The 15,948-nt window shown below is 37.5% G+C and overlaps 1 protein-coding gene across 1 annotated transcript in view; it reads right to left on the bottom strand.

Annotated features, from left to right (window-relative positions):
• The window catches only part of Tgi (Tondu-domain-containing Growth Inhibitor), a 31,740-nt gene that overhangs the window by 14,739 nt on the left and 1,053 nt on the right, over window positions 1–15,948 (bottom strand). The window contains exon 2 of the mRNA XM_028320403.1: window positions 12,789–12,890. Coding sequence (XP_028176204.1) covers window positions 12,789–12,885 — 97 coding nt within the window. The 5' untranslated portion in view covers window positions 12,886–12,890. The remainder of the gene's footprint in view (window positions 1–12,788; window positions 12,891–15,948) is intronic.

The raw sequence follows: 15,948 nt of genomic DNA, 5'->3' as shown, positions 1-15,948 counted from the left end.
GCTAGGCCATCGACGTCCGTTCGGCACGTTCGCGACACCCCTAACCCTAACTTTTGGATTTCGACCGCGTCCCGAGATTTGAAATTCGAAGGAAAGCTCGCGTTTCGTCGGTTTATATGAAGTTATAATACTGTATGATATTATTACCGTGGTATTGGCAAACATCAGTGCAGTTTACATAACAGCGGCGTCGGTGCCTGCTGCTGCGGAAGGCGGATGTTTGAGCGAAAGTGAGGGAAGCGCCACCCAAACATTCCGCATTCCGATGCACCGGGACGGTTGGGTAAGCTGGCGTTGCATATTGGCTAGTAGTTAGTTAGTACAGTTGAGTTCATGTGTGTTGGGGACAGTATTTATTTTATACACTTAAGTAAGTAGAGTCTTAAGAGAAGAGAACAATATTTAAGAATTAGAGATAGAGAATTCATACTTCACACTGGACGCAGGCCGCTACCAACCGGGCAACATGGAAAGCATTTGGGGGAGGCCTATGTTCAGCAGTGGACGTCCTATGGCTGAGATGATGATGATGATGATAATGAATTAATACTTTGATCAGGAGCAGTGAAAGATTTCGAAGCATTTGTTAACTGGCGTTTGATGCATTCTGTATCAGCATCATCATCAGTACCTCTAGTAGGAAAAACTTTCGAGTTCGTTTCGTTGCGTATTCAAAGTGTCATCGAAAAATTTTGTATGAAAAATTAAACAGCGCCCCCTATATTATAGCCGCCCTAGGGGGCGCTGTTTAATTTTTCATACAAAATTTTTCGATGACACTTTGAATACGCAACGAAACGAACTCGAAAGTTTTTCCTACTAGAGGTACTGAACCCTCTAATTTACCAGAGGCACATGGATTTGACCTACACCCCCCAAGCTGGCCAGACGGGTTATGCATTCTGCATGAATTGTACGAAATGAAACCATGACAATTACATGTTTAATGAAAGTATTGATAAATTCCACTTGGATTTCATCATAGATTAAATTACTTTCACAAAAAGGTTTATAAGTTATGACAAATCTTTCAAAATGTATCCCTGAAAGATATTTTATTTACATTTCTCAAATTAGTCTATTACCTAAACAAAGTAAGGTTTCAATTGGAATTAATTAGGAAGGCCGTGAAGGGATTCGGCATCAAAGGAGGTTTAATTAAATGTTAATTTCTCAATTTGCGGGAAACGCCACGTTGACGCTACGGTAGTTAAAGAACAGTACCTCTAGTACGAAAAACTTTCGAGTTCGTTTCGTTGCGTATTCAAAGTGTCATCGAAAAATTTGGTATGAAAAATTAAACAGCGCCCCCTAGGGCGGCTATAATATAGGGNCATAGAATTAGGTACATACTACAACGCACGCCAGCGTCCTGACGGGCGCGCGCTGACACTCGACTGATATAATACCCGCCGGCGGGGCGCTTCGCTGTAGGTAATTATCGGATGTACCGCGCGGAGTGAGCCAGGCCTGGTATTGGCAAACATCAGTGCAGTTTACATAACAGCGGCGTCGGTGCCTGCTGCTGCGGAAGGCGGATGTTTGAGCGAAAGTGAGGGAAGCGCCACCCAAACATTCCGCATTCCGATGCACCGGGACGGTTGGGTAAGCTGGCGTTGCATATTGGCTAGTAGTTAGTTAGTACAGTTGAGTTCATGTGTGTTGGGGACAGTATTTATTTTATACACTTAAGTAAGTAGAGTCTTAAGAGAAGAGAACAATATTTAAGAATTAGAGATAGAGAATTCATACTTCACACTGGACGCAGGCCGCTACCAACCGGGCAGTACCTCTAGTAGGAAAAACTTTCGAGTTCGTTTCGTTGCGTATTCAAAGTGTCATCGAAAAATTTTGTATGAAAAATTAAACAGCGCCCCCTAGGGCGGCTATAATATAGGGGGCGCTGTTTAATTTTTCATACAAAATTTTTCGATGACACTTTGAATACGCAACGAAACGAACTCGAAAGTTTTTCGTACTAGAGGTACTGAAGGCGAAGTAAATTACGCAATAATTTAGTTACCTTACATCTATGCATGAGCAAAAATGAATATTTATCATGTAATATTAAGTTAAGTAATAGATAGGTAGGAGGCCTAATGAGGGTTTTCGCGATTGAAAAATCCGCCAGATGACAATACGTAGACGCGAGGTCCAAATGCTGCATGATTGGTTATTTTTGACATGACATTGACAGATATGTCAAAATCCACCAATCACGCAGCATTTGGACCCGCGTCTACGTATTGCCATCTGGCGGATTTTTCTTATTGATTGCAAAAAAATAATACCTACTTAGATACGTATCTGAATTCTATGGATGTGTATAAAAAGTACCTATATTTTCAGTATTTGAAATACTGAAAATATACTTTTTATACACATAGACATGATATCTTTTTACAAAAGTTAGACCCATTTCAATAAATATAAACCACACAAAAAGTTGATAAATAAAAAAAGTTACAAAAGCAAAGCTTGAATCTCAATACTGACATCACCAAAACCTTTCTGTTACCGACATCTATCGGATGATTGTGAAACAAGTCAGAAGTAGCGCCACCTGGACTAAAAATACGACACTTTAACGTAACTTTCTTCAGATGGAGCCACAGTACTTAGGTAGGTAAAAAGTTTTAAAGAGAGTATATTTTTTGAGTAGATGTCGCTGTTCACGAATTTTCATAAAGTTTTGCAGAGCTTAATATTTCCAGTGGCTTTTTTTGTCCTTTCTACAACAATAAATTGACACTATTGTAAGTACATACATAAAAAAAGCTTAATGATGACTAAAAATTTACCTAAGTACATAACTTTATATTTTTCAAGAACTTCAGTCCTTGTGTGTGGATTTTAAATTATACCTTTTATTGGTACCTACCTACCTATATCATATTGGGAAACCAGTTAAAAATAAAATCTATAAAATTACTTAGAAAGATGAAATTTCAATGAGGATGATTTTTTCAATGCTGTAAAAATACTTTTAAAACCGGAACAAATCCAGTACAGCATCAGAATCTTTCTTTTTGGTTTATTTCTACCGTTTTAATAAAATTAGTGTTAACCGACTTTCCTAAACTAAATTAAATTAATTAATTTTGGAAATAGGAAGCCTAAAAAACTACGCTTGAATTATTGTACATTCCTAAGCATGACACAATAGAAAAGTCACATTCCAAACCAAACAGAATTCCATTCACTGAGCGTGTCTTAGAAAATACCGAATCACGTTATGTGGCTAGTTAAAATTAATAACACACCAACCCCTAGCTATCACGGACCGTGACGGACTCAAACCGCTGCGCTCAGTTGCGCTGCGCCCGCGCATCGCCATCGCCGTGACCTTCCACGCAGATGATCGTGATAATAATTAATCACGAGGCTTGAAAATAATTGGTGTCTAAGTAGTTCACGGCATTGATGATACCTGAACCTGATTTAGGTTTAACAAGATTTTTTCAGCATTTGATTAATTAGTTGTACCTACTTGGCTGAATAGAGAAAAATAAGTTTATAAGGAAGAATACTATGAAAGAATAGACCTGAAGGTTTACAAAGGGTAGAAAGAAATTGGATTTCTTTTTATCTTTTATCTCATAGAATTGTAATATTAATTGCTGTATAATAAGTAATTGGAAAAATTAAAAAATCTATTGCAATAGTCCATGGAAAATTAAGCATTAAATCTAAATTAAATGCTTTTCAATAATGTTTGTAACATTACTAAATGTAGAAAACAACAGTTATCAATAAAAACATGTGTCTGTTTTGGACATGATATTTCCGTAAACAACTGAAACTACTAAAATACAGAATTGTGAGGAAACATAATAAGTAAATGATATTCGATACTAACTTTTAATTTAAGTTTAATTTAACAGCTGATATAACACCTCAACATACTACTTTTTTTTTCGAGAAAATCTTAATTGAGTATGTCGTGTGAAAGATAAAGACTTCTTATGAATCCCTTCATTGCCTCTTAAACGATTAACGGCACGCAAGTTGGAATAGGTACTCAAGAAAAAGGGAATATTTTTAAGAAAAACACGATTTTGAAGACATCAAAAGCTCATCAAAATATTTAAAAAAAAAACAGGAACAAAAAAAAACAAGGATCAAAATTTAGGATAGTAACTAACTGAGTACTAAAATTATTTGCAAAAAAAATCGAATTGATCTTTTTGAATAGGTAGCTACCGACCTTAACGTTACATAACGCAACATAGCTACACGTACTAAAACTCTGCGTTTGTACGTTGTAGCCCTGACATGCTTCGCTGACGCGCAACTCAACTAAGGAGATCCCTTATGAGGCAGTGGCAGCCCAATCAATCGGCAACTCGACGTCTAAAACACTGGACAACGCACGCGCATGGAATCCAATCAAAATATAAACCAAAGATAATAATCGTGACGCATGTACCAATAAAACTGGCTGCTTTACTTATCACAAATAAAAACTTTCGACTATTGTATGATGCAGGGAGACGACTAGTTTACTAAATGACTTGTTTCAACAGCATTGCATCACTTGCGTGGACAACGCCTGGATTCCTTATGCCGATGGGAATTTTGTAACCAAACTTTGAAGGTTTGAAACCTCGTGGCGTAAACATTTGTCCAAAGATACGACTTCACGTGAGGTCAAGTGAAAAATCAAACGTGTTCACAGCTATTAACATTCTTTACTTATTAATAAGTACCGGCACTGAGCGTTCAAAGTCATGTCGTAGGAATTACGGAACGAATTGTAAATAGATACTTGGTGATGCATTTTAAAACAATTTTAACAGTAAAACCCCGGATAGTTTTATAATGAGTGACAGTTTGGAAAGTAGATGCTAGCTGAGGTTCAGTCAGTGACCACAAAAACATGCATGCACAATCTGAATATAACCATCAATGAAATAGTGACTCTTGAATCTCTTTATTATATCTATCTGAAAGCTTTTTATTGTTAGAGAAATCTCTGCTACCAATACCAACTAGTGTCAATCACACTTTAGGAATTTCTTGATTTCTAGCGGTGTTAATTGTAAAATATGTAATTAAGTATAAATGTGTGAATCGCGTGCTTATTTGTTGTTGTACGCATTGCGTTCCGGAGATGCCTATCTCCGCCGAGCTCCGTCTGAGGAGCGAGGAATGCGACCGCAAGCGCATGTTTCAACCATTAACATTTCCGCGCTTATTATGTTGACCGCCAAATTGCGCGAAATAGCGCGATGCTCTTTTGTCTCGATGTGATCACTTCATACCAGACGTTGGTGAGATTAAAAATCTCTACGAAAAGTTACCAAAAGGCATTGGAAATAAGGAAGCGTTAATAATATTCCTAAATCCTCACCTAATTTCGTCTCTTCTGAATATAATGTTTCAGACATGAAACTTTGTAGTCCGATATAAGGTTTCCTTTTGGTCAAAGAAACCAGACAAATGCCTTCAAGAGCAAGGACACCTCTAGGTGCTCTGGTTTTATAGCATGCCTTTTTAATACTTGCAAAGGTAGTAGACGACATTGTGGGAGCTGTATCGTCACTAATTTTGCATAATCGATTTTTTAATTAATCAGTTTCATTGTTCAAGGTTTATTAACGTCGTTATAGCTTATTATCGTTAGTACGTGGTTGTTACTGTTCCCAATATAATTGTCAAGGAAAAAACTTCCAATTGTTTAAGATTTCAATTTAAAAACACTAATAGCATTACTCATTTAGCTGCAGATGAGTTGGTAAGAATTTTTGAAATTACTACGTCTTGAAGAAGTTTCTTATTACCAATCAATTATGGTAATAAGAAACTTCTTACAATGTAGTAAAGTGACGGTGAGATGGTGATATTTCTCATATTATCTCACGCCAACCACCTAAAATGGCAGTGGGCATATTTAATTTTTAGCCGATGAGTTTTCGATTGTCTTGGAAATTCATAAATTAATGCACACAATTTCTGCATTAAGCGAGATCGAATTCGCGACTCTAGCATACTAGTTCCAGCATGTGAATACCAGGCCAAGCTGCCGAATGGATTGAAGTTCAAATCAGTGACCTTAATTTAATGAAAATAATGTTCCCTTTTTACTACGAGTTCCAGTCTGCTGTCACAATCAGAATTGTGAACAGGTAGCTGTCGCCGGCAGCCCTAGTTACGCACCCTCGCAGATCGAAACAATACTCGAGCGGCCCGAATAGCTCGTATAGCTGCACTCTCGCTTCGTTGCCAACGAAATGGAATCCGCGGTCATTAGAAATTCTACTCTACGTGATGACTTCATTGCTATCGGATTCCTTCGGCGCATGCGCGAGGTGTCACTTGGACATGCGAGCATAGTTGCTATCACCTGACCGATCGATGGCGATGGAATTCGATGATGGGAGCTTACTTCTTCAGTGATCACGCACTTGTTGTAAATTTTTCTTTACACGCTAACCTGCTTTCAGCAAACATGAATATTATGCTGTGTAAATTTCGTAACGTAAGTACCAATTGTACTCGCAATCGAATAGGTATTTATTATGAATTAGCAATACGCATTTTTAAATAATGATGATGGATTGTTTTAGCAATCACCACCAATGATCTAGGACCAATATTTTTATTTTAAATAAACAGACTTTACTTTATTCATGTTATAAAATTACCATACTCTTAAAAGATTATACAAAAAAACTTCTAGCTAAATAAAAAAAATCTAATTTTGAAGATTATAGTTTGATTTAGGTGCAAATAATTGGGAAACTAATATAAATCTGAAAATGTAGAGAATGTAAAGTAATAAAAATAAAAAGTGAAACAATTTAAATAGAAATACATAGTCTACACGACTGCAGAATCCTAAAGAATTACTTCGAAGTTCTGCGAACGTTTTTATCTGGTCATGTTTTATGTGCATTCCTGTTACATCTTGTACGTTTTAATTAAAAGCATATGGTTTAGCTTGGCATGTGTCTTCTTTATCTATACTTGTTGGTGTGGAATCGCATTAATTTCATTCAATGTAGAGTTCTTGTTGTAACATCGCTATTATCCTTTCAAAATATTTGGGAAAATTAGTGTTATCATCTACAAGTCATAAAATTTACTTGAATTTTAGCAGAAGCAGACTAACCTCTATATTTATTGGTCTAGTTAAAAAATTTCCTTTACCTTATAGGAATAGTAGTTCAAAAGCCATTGGGATTTGTCATTTAGTAACAAATTGGCCCGCTATAGACTGTACAATTGCAAGTATGTACAAATTGTTGCAAAATCGCTCCTGTTACTACTGCTAAGATGCCAGAGCATGTCATCTGCACATGATGAGAGACAGTCTTGTGAAGGCAGAACTTAACCCAAATAAACTGCACGGAGCATTTTAGTGTCGGGGATAATTTAGTGCTTGTTTATTACGAGGATGTTCAACATGCAGAATTGACTTGTATGCTTGTACGTTCGAGTTATGGCGCTGAAAATAATATTCTGAAAACAATACTGATCAACTGTTACATACCTAAGAGCGGTCGTAACTGGAGTCAGCACACCAACCTACATTCTGGCATTCTTTTAGAAACCGTAACACGCCGCCTCTACGTTCCGGATACAGATGCGCACGCCATATTCGCCCTAATAACAAACGCAATAAAACCGATTTCGATTCGTCACGGTCGTTAGAATTTCAAGCATTGCATTGGTAGAGAGCTGTAAATCGACTGCGTACTCTGTCTGATTGATACGATAAGTTGATAACTGCTGATATGAGTAACACTACTAACATTACACGTCCGATGTTTCCATGGAGCTTTTTCTGAACGTTGCTTTTGGTTACATTTGTTACATTANCTACATAGAATTCAGTCGCTTTTAAAATATTTATCGTCAATGATAAGGTAGCTTGAAGGAAAATCCTTCGGCACAGACCTAGTTAAATCAATGTTAACGGTGTTACCTTATCAATAACGTTAGTGTACAAACATGTACTCAGTAGGTATTTCCTCTAGGTGTGTACGAGAATACATTTTTGTTCGAACACGTTACTTGTTTATGACGATGTTTTCCTCGGCGCGAAGCATTTACGGAGATTTCGAAATGTTCGTATGATTTATTTTTCTGGACTCCATTTGCTTAACTAGCGAGTAATGTTTATTTAGTAGGCGGTGAATCATGTAAGTACCCATTTGTTATTGTGTCCAGATTCGTCGTGAAGGCAAATTGATGAGATTAGTTCAACTGGATTGCTCGCTTGTTTCAGAAAAAGGTTTTCGTTAGCAGTTAGCTAGTAGTTTTATTCGTCTTTAAGGGAATTGATTGACTGTTTCAAAATATCAACAATCTGATACGCTCCTGTCTCTTCAAGATCAGGAAAATCTCCATAATTTGCTGTTTCATTAGCATTAGAGGGATATCAGGCCTTACTACATTCTCTGCTAGCCGTATGATAAACTGGCATGGCTTGATTGTCCAAGTCTTAGACGAGGAACTTCAGACAGGCCCTGCATCTCTGATCCTAACGGCTGCGACCACGTTTTGCCCAAAATGGGGGGGCAGCCCTAAAAAATTGGTAAAGAGCATANTTATTGCTTTACAAATTTGATAATGATAACACAGCCAAAAAATATTTCACCTAGTTACCTACCTATATCAATGAATAATTTGTAATATTATTTGTACCTATGATTTACCAATGGCATTATAATAAACACGATACAATAATTAATTATAGTCTTTCAATTAAAGAAACTTTCAATATTAAATCAATCCATAATTTATTTATCTCGTTAGGTTCATTCATTCATTCATTTACATAACTATCGATAAAAATTTACGATCTTTTCCCAGCACTAAATGTCATTATTTGACAATTGTCAAACCTCTCCCCCCGCAAAAAGTGGTTGATCGTGTTTCCTTAGAAATCTTGTAGGTTTCGTGTCCAGTGGTTTATTCGTCCAAGGCGGTGAATCATGTAAGTACCCATTTGTTATTGTGTCCAGATTCGTCGTGAAGGCAAATTGATGAGATTAGTTCAACTGGATTGCTCGCTTGTTTCAGAAAAAGGTTTTCGTTAGCAGTTAGCTAGTAGTTTTATTCGTCTTTAAGGGAATTGATTGACTGTTTCAAAATATCAACAATCTGACAAGCTCCTGTCTCTTCAAGATCAAGAAAATCTCCTCAATTTGTTGTTTCATTGGCATTAGAGGGATATCGGGCCTTAATACATTATCTGCTATCCGTATGATAAATCTGGCATGGCTTGATTGTCCAAGCCTTAGACGAGGAACTTCAGCCAGGCCCTGCATCTCTGATCTTGACGGTTGCGGCCACGTTTTGCTCGAAATGGGAGGGCAGCCCTACAAAATTGGTAGTGGCTTCGGGCCGCGCTAGAGAGCAGTGCCAGTGGTCCGACCAAATTCCTGAACGCTTTCTCCGTGCTGTGTCAGGCCGCACGCACGCGCACGCGCACGAAAGTGAGCGCCGGCGCTTCGTGCGGCCGCGCCGCTGTCATCGCATTGCATAATTACCCGCGGTCCAACCATTGTTTGTAAACAGTCAACGAGAACATTACTGAACAAATTGCGTGATCGTATTTTGATTAGATACGCATACCACCACAGATAATTATCTACATGAATTTATTTTTTCGGTTTGTCCACAGCGCATAAATGCGTTCGTAAGACGCGACTCAGATGACATGTTTATTGCATACAAGTATGCAAATCTGCGAATTAATGCCAACCTTTCCCTAATGCACGTTCACTTTCGGTTTGAATAAAATGTTCAGATTACAACAGATTTTGCACATTGCAGAGCAAAAGTGAATGATGATTATGTATAATTGCTGTAGCAAAATTAAACGTTCTCTACTAGGCTACGACTCACGTCTGAAACAATATTTTGAAGACAGCTAGCTAATGGGTAATTTAAAGTAAAGAAAAACTCTACATTTTCTGATTCGATGTTTTACTTATAGAACAGAACAGTAGTAGTAGTAGAGTCAGAGCAGAACAAACTTTAGGCTCTTTTTGGGTTGTTTATTATGACGGACGAGTCTACGGTTGTTATTATAAAATGACATTCGCTCGACAAAGAACCTAGGCTCGGGCGTCGACTCAGCCTTTGATTCATCCAAATATTGGAAATCACGAGCTTGATCTTGAGCTTGAGTTTCAATACATTTTTGAGTGTAGTTTCATAATACATAAGGCCTGTTTACACTGTCACGCGGCTGCCAGGGTGCGAGCCGGATAAACCTCGGATTGTGGGTCGGCGAAATTCGCACGGGACGTGTTTCACTTCTTCGCTATATTATCGCTCAGAAAGCTCTGCTTTCCCATCGACACTTAAATCCATTGTCGCAGCGGACTATGGAGAAAGGCACTAACGTGTAACTATGAGTTCATCATAATTACGGCGAGATCGTTAATGATAATTATGCTTTAAATCTTCTAAATTCAGCTATAATGGTCTGTGTCTTCAGAATTATTACTAACTAGCAGTTGCCCGCGGATTCCCTCTTACATAAAATCTTACAGTATTAGCAAATTCATTTCTCTATTTTTAATACTTATTCATATGTAGCTATTTGTCTGGTCTTTTAACTCTGTCTAAAAAAAATTAGCTTTACCTTTTTAATTTGTCCTACCAAATGTAGATATCGAGATTTGATTTTGTATTTGAAAAGTCGACTCATTTATCGAATAGCGCGAATAGATATACATCACCCGGACATTCTCAGTCGAGTGCGCTACAAAAAAGATAAAACAATGAGCGTGACGGTCATATTATAACCAGACGACGAAGTGGGAACCGCGCTCGAATCGTCAATAGTGCTTTGATCGCGAAACCAGTCGTCCAACGAAAACGCAACAATGGTATCCTTTGTGGCGGATTTAGAGAGGGTCACTCCGGTTCGCTAAATCCGTTGCTACACAAGGTTGGTTTCGACATAATTATTATTATGTACCTCGAAGAGAGACCGTTTGTTGTAAGAGACGAAAGCAATGAGGCTTTGTAAATATTTCCATTTTCTTAGAAATATCGCAATAGCCTGGTGAAACAGATAGTTGCAAGGAACAATTTAAAAAGATGAAAAAATTTTGGATGCAGACTTCGGTTGCAGGCATGTCCGGGTTCTAGGCTCGAAAATCTGAGGTTTTCACGCGTCTTGCCCTGGTTGCCAACTTTTAGAGATGACAACCCTAATTGGGATAAATAACCTTCACACCAAAACAAAAATCTGATATTTGAAAGTGGAACATCAACATGTAGCAATTGCAACCAAATTGGTAAATGTGAAGTCCTGCGATCGTCACTTGTTTTTATTAAATACTGTACCGCGTATTAATGAAAACAAGTGACGATAGGATCGCAAAATGAAAAAGGCTCGTGCCAATATTGACGTCGAAGCATTAGTAGAGGCGTAAACTGATCCAGTCGTTCGGTCGGATGACGTCGGAACAATGTCAGCTGGAGTAGGAATGCGACCCGCCTACAAGGCCGCGTTCGAGCGAGCTCGGAAGCCTGACGACTCGACGAGCCATTATCAATACTGATTAATTGCTATGGTACGATTATTGAAGTAACATCAACGTTTAATAGCTACAACAAATCTATTAAAACTGTGCTCAAGGGGAATACAACGTTTGATGGTGTTCGTAATTGCTTATAAAAAGCGTATTGTTCTAGAATTATTATGTATGTACTTAACGAAACAGGTATTTTTGCAAATCATTTCGCAAACAACATCAAAATATGCCTGGATTTTTGCATAAATAATGTAGAGTGTCTAAAACATGATTTTTCGCTTGAAAAATTCGACTACCGCATGGCCTCAATGTAGCAGTCAACCGTCAAGCAAAAGGTCGTGAGTTCGAGTCCCACCTATGGCAGTAATTTATTTTACAGTAAAAAATCATTCTCTACCAATGACATGAACACAGTCATGTTTCAATGGGATTTCTACCAGTTAAGTTGTAGAGTTGTCGCATAATCGATCACGGATCGATTACTAATCGATATTGCCAAATAACGATTTATCGATTAACAATTCGATTAATCGATTTTATTGATTACCATCATTACTATCATTTGATTGTTAATTCAATTCCTTATTTTCAGCAATATAATCGATTATTGCAATCGAATAATCGATTATGATTTATTCGGTATACATACTTACTAAATCGATAGAATCGATAGTAAGATATGATACAATACTCTCAATATGATCGATAAAAGCAATTTAATTGGCCTAATACTATTTTTATCACCCTAATGTGATGTGAAATACTATGTAAACTTTGCATATTCAACGACCTCTATCGCCGTATCCCCGCGTATTTCAGGATTGTTGTCATACTATGAAATGAAGTACTAGTATTAAGCTTTAATTTAGTATACTTTTTGTTTCTGTTGGTTCAACGCCCAATATGCCCATCATCCTTTTGGGGTTAGCCAAAACAGAGTAGACCCCAGTGATTTTTTATTAACACGCATAAGAAGAGCTACCATCTAAATTAGTTCAATATAAACAGGGTATAAAATGTGCAATGTGCATGCCTTCCTTATCGTGCTAGCTAGCTGTGAATGCATGAATCTATTTCAATAAATTACCTTTATTGTAATAACAATGCACAATTCCTAAAAGCTATTACCTAGCTGATGATTTATCGGTAACATTAAGAACGTAATTTGCCTATTATGTATTATGATAACATCAACATTGCTTTCTACAATATGAGTGTGATCAATTAAAATTGTTGAGATTCCTTGAAAGTAAATGTGTGTGTGTAAAATAAAGATATATTTACCGAAGCTGTCTGAATCGCTGGCAGGGTAGGCAGGGCAAGGCTGCACCATTGTGGCAGCTCTTGAGAGAACATCCAGGGCTGATTCAACTTTCTCCATGTTCCCTGAAATTAAAATGGATCTTCAAAATTTTCGGTTATAAGTTTTAAAACGGTCTTATTAAGAACTGTCTTGTAAATTCTATCGGTGTGTTACGTTACGTTATTGAATAGTTCCAACGCTAGTCAACGCGAAAAACATGCGAGGGCATACCATAAACAATGATAATTAGGTTGAGACTGGACGAAGTCTGCGTCCACGTCTGAGAAAAAATATTTGGCTCGCTCGCAGACCGGAGCAATATGGCATGCAAATACCGATTCGGCGGAAATTCCTCATAATATCGTAAACGGCTAGACGGTGGACAGACGCGAGCCAAGCCGGGCGGGAATCGCGTAAATAACGTGGACTCAGATGATCAAACAAAAGAGTTGAGAAACGCGTGTCACCCGCATACCGGGGCGGGAACGCAGCCAACGGACCACGTTATGGGAGATGGGATGATGTGCGAAATGTATTTCAGCTCAATTAGAGAAAATTCGCAGAAGTAACGAAAGGTGGAGTAAGCGACGAAATTCCACGTTTCGGCAAACGTTAAGAAGAAGAGTGCCTAAATGAACAAAAGCTTTTGCTCTCCTTAAGTTCAGCAATGGACTACAACTGACTGATATTATGATATCAGGAATAATAATCTATGTATATCTTGCAATTTTCCAACGGCACAAACAATGTCTCTGTATTGTACTCGAATAATATCACATCTCCCCAATTATTAATTTATTCCTGTGACAGAAACTGAATAAAGAACGCGACCAATTAAATGTAGGTATTTAATTTCCAAACTACGATTAATATTTCCTAAACAATTATTAATGTACGTTAATTATGAAATCATTATTTTCATTAAGCATCGCATACTCCACGCTTTCTCAAGCAGATTTTAGATAACGTTGCGAATAGCGCGAATGTTTTTTGTTGGATAACGCAGACCAAATATTGTGATAATAATAAACGAGATTCGCATACCTAGTTAAATCGACATTGCTGGCGAAATATTTCTGTGACGGTCACGCCAATACAAACACCGACAACAATGTTATTGCTTAATTAACTGAATATGCGCCGATACGTTGTGGCATTCGAAAAGATAATACGCATACATTAGCTAATGATACTAAAATATAAGCGGCTATTATGTGCATTCCGTGCATAGCAGACGAAATAATAAACAAACGATGATCATAAGTGTTAATAATGGACGTGAAATTCCTGGTGCGTTTGAGGTAATGACGTTACTTTCAAATGTGGAGAGACAAGATGTTCTCACAGTATAAGAAAAAGGGTTGGGCAAACAAAACGCGGGTTTGACGAGTGATGCGGTGACTGGACTGGTTAATGATGAGGAATTCGGTACATCAACTACAATAGAATTTTTCTGGCCGGAGGCGGAGTCACGAGAGGCGATGGTATGCCGGCCGTAGGTACGGAATGGATCATTCGACACATAGTTAGATGGTCACGAAGCTATTCAATGGAACGTTATAGAGGAATTTCACATGTAGGTTGCCTTATTCCAATAAATGTTGGGAACGATAAATTCGAGTTTTTAGGAATTTTAAACAAAAAATATTATTCATATAGATAGGTATTTTACTCAATTATTTATAATATTCTATATTAAGATGGAATTTGATTAGTAAATTTGATGTTTACATATTTATATTTATTACCTACTATTAATTAAATGATATACCGCCAATCGACATAAGAGTACAAATTCAAGAGAAATATTATTAATCGTTTTCAAAAATTCATGTCATGATTTAAACAAATAAAATCCTCATTATTTGAGACTGAGAAACTTTTACACAAGTTGAAGTAAAACAAAAACTCTTATCACCTGCCAGTCTTCAACGAAAACCACATGGTGGTGGAACCTTGACATTCCGTGTGTTAAAAATAATAATCTATTTTAGTTAATTGGCCGTTTAGTTTCAAATTGAGCCTAACGGGTCAATGTTAAGGTTGGAATTCGGGTAAAATGTTTTGTTGGGTAGCCCGCATTTAGGGTGCCGTGTAGACTGGCGCTACCCCTGCTGTGAGTCTTGTAAGCAGCGCACGTGTCCGAGGGCACAGAAGGGGAGCATGGGGCAGCAGATGTTTGAAGTTTGTAGGGTTGCCTGAATTGTTTGGGCGAGTTTGGAACCGGCTTGCATTATGTAAAGGGAGCAGAGACTAAAGTTCTCTACGGATTCCCTGTAGCTGTATTTTGAATTGCGTATCAAAGAGGGAATTGTGAGCTCTGAACGTTTAGGTCCATATAACTACGAATTTGCAAAAATTGCGTGTTGATAATATCGATGACGCGTTAACGCAAGATAATGATGTAATCCAAAACCAGACTCATCTTGTTTATCAACAATTCGGTAAAAGCAATAGAAACGTAATTCAGTGCGGAGCGAAATTAGTGTTTTTGCGAATTTTCGATCGCATTTGAATAATTAATTGATTTTCATTGCTGTGGAGGAAACAACCATTATCTAAATGTACCTACACTATTGGTTAGTTTTGAAGAAACTACTTAAATTTTCCTCAATTAAAATGGCTTTAAACTGAATAAACGTTAACTAATTTTTTTTTTGGGATAATGTAGAGCCACATTGGGTATCTTACACTCGCATATATCTTAATGCGTGTACAATCGCCAGCATATCAACATATCAAAAGACGCAGGTAAAGTTCTTCTGAAAGATATCTCTCACAATTTATAGTTACATTGAGCTGCTAGTAGTTAATTGTAACTACTTTTTACGTATTGTGGGTAATTATCATTTAATTCAGCTTAACCTGTGGCTTAACGGACATTACTGATGTCCATTAGCAATTTGCATGTGCAGATGCCAGATAGTAAGTAGGTAGGCGAGGATAGTCAGACAATCAATTAAATTAAGGTAACGTGACATGAACACAGAACTAATAACTAATAGTCCCAGGTATTTGATACAAAAAACGCAACAGTGCACAGTGGTGTGAATTTCCAATCAGTCAAAAAGACGAAAAAGGACATTGGTTACATAAGTGCGATCAACATTCAGTTCGCGTTTCCACCTGGATGGATGTCGA

The sequence above is a fragment of the Ostrinia furnacalis genome, unplaced genomic scaffold (genome assembly GCF_004193835.3).
Source record: "Ostrinia furnacalis isolate ACB-3 unplaced genomic scaffold, ASM419383v2 OfSCF7368, whole genome shotgun sequence".
Classification (NCBI taxonomy): domain Eukaryota; kingdom Metazoa; phylum Arthropoda; class Insecta; order Lepidoptera; family Crambidae; genus Ostrinia; species Ostrinia furnacalis.
The sequence above is the reverse complement of the archived record's forward strand: the minus strand, read 5'-3'. Positions and strand labels throughout refer to the sequence as shown.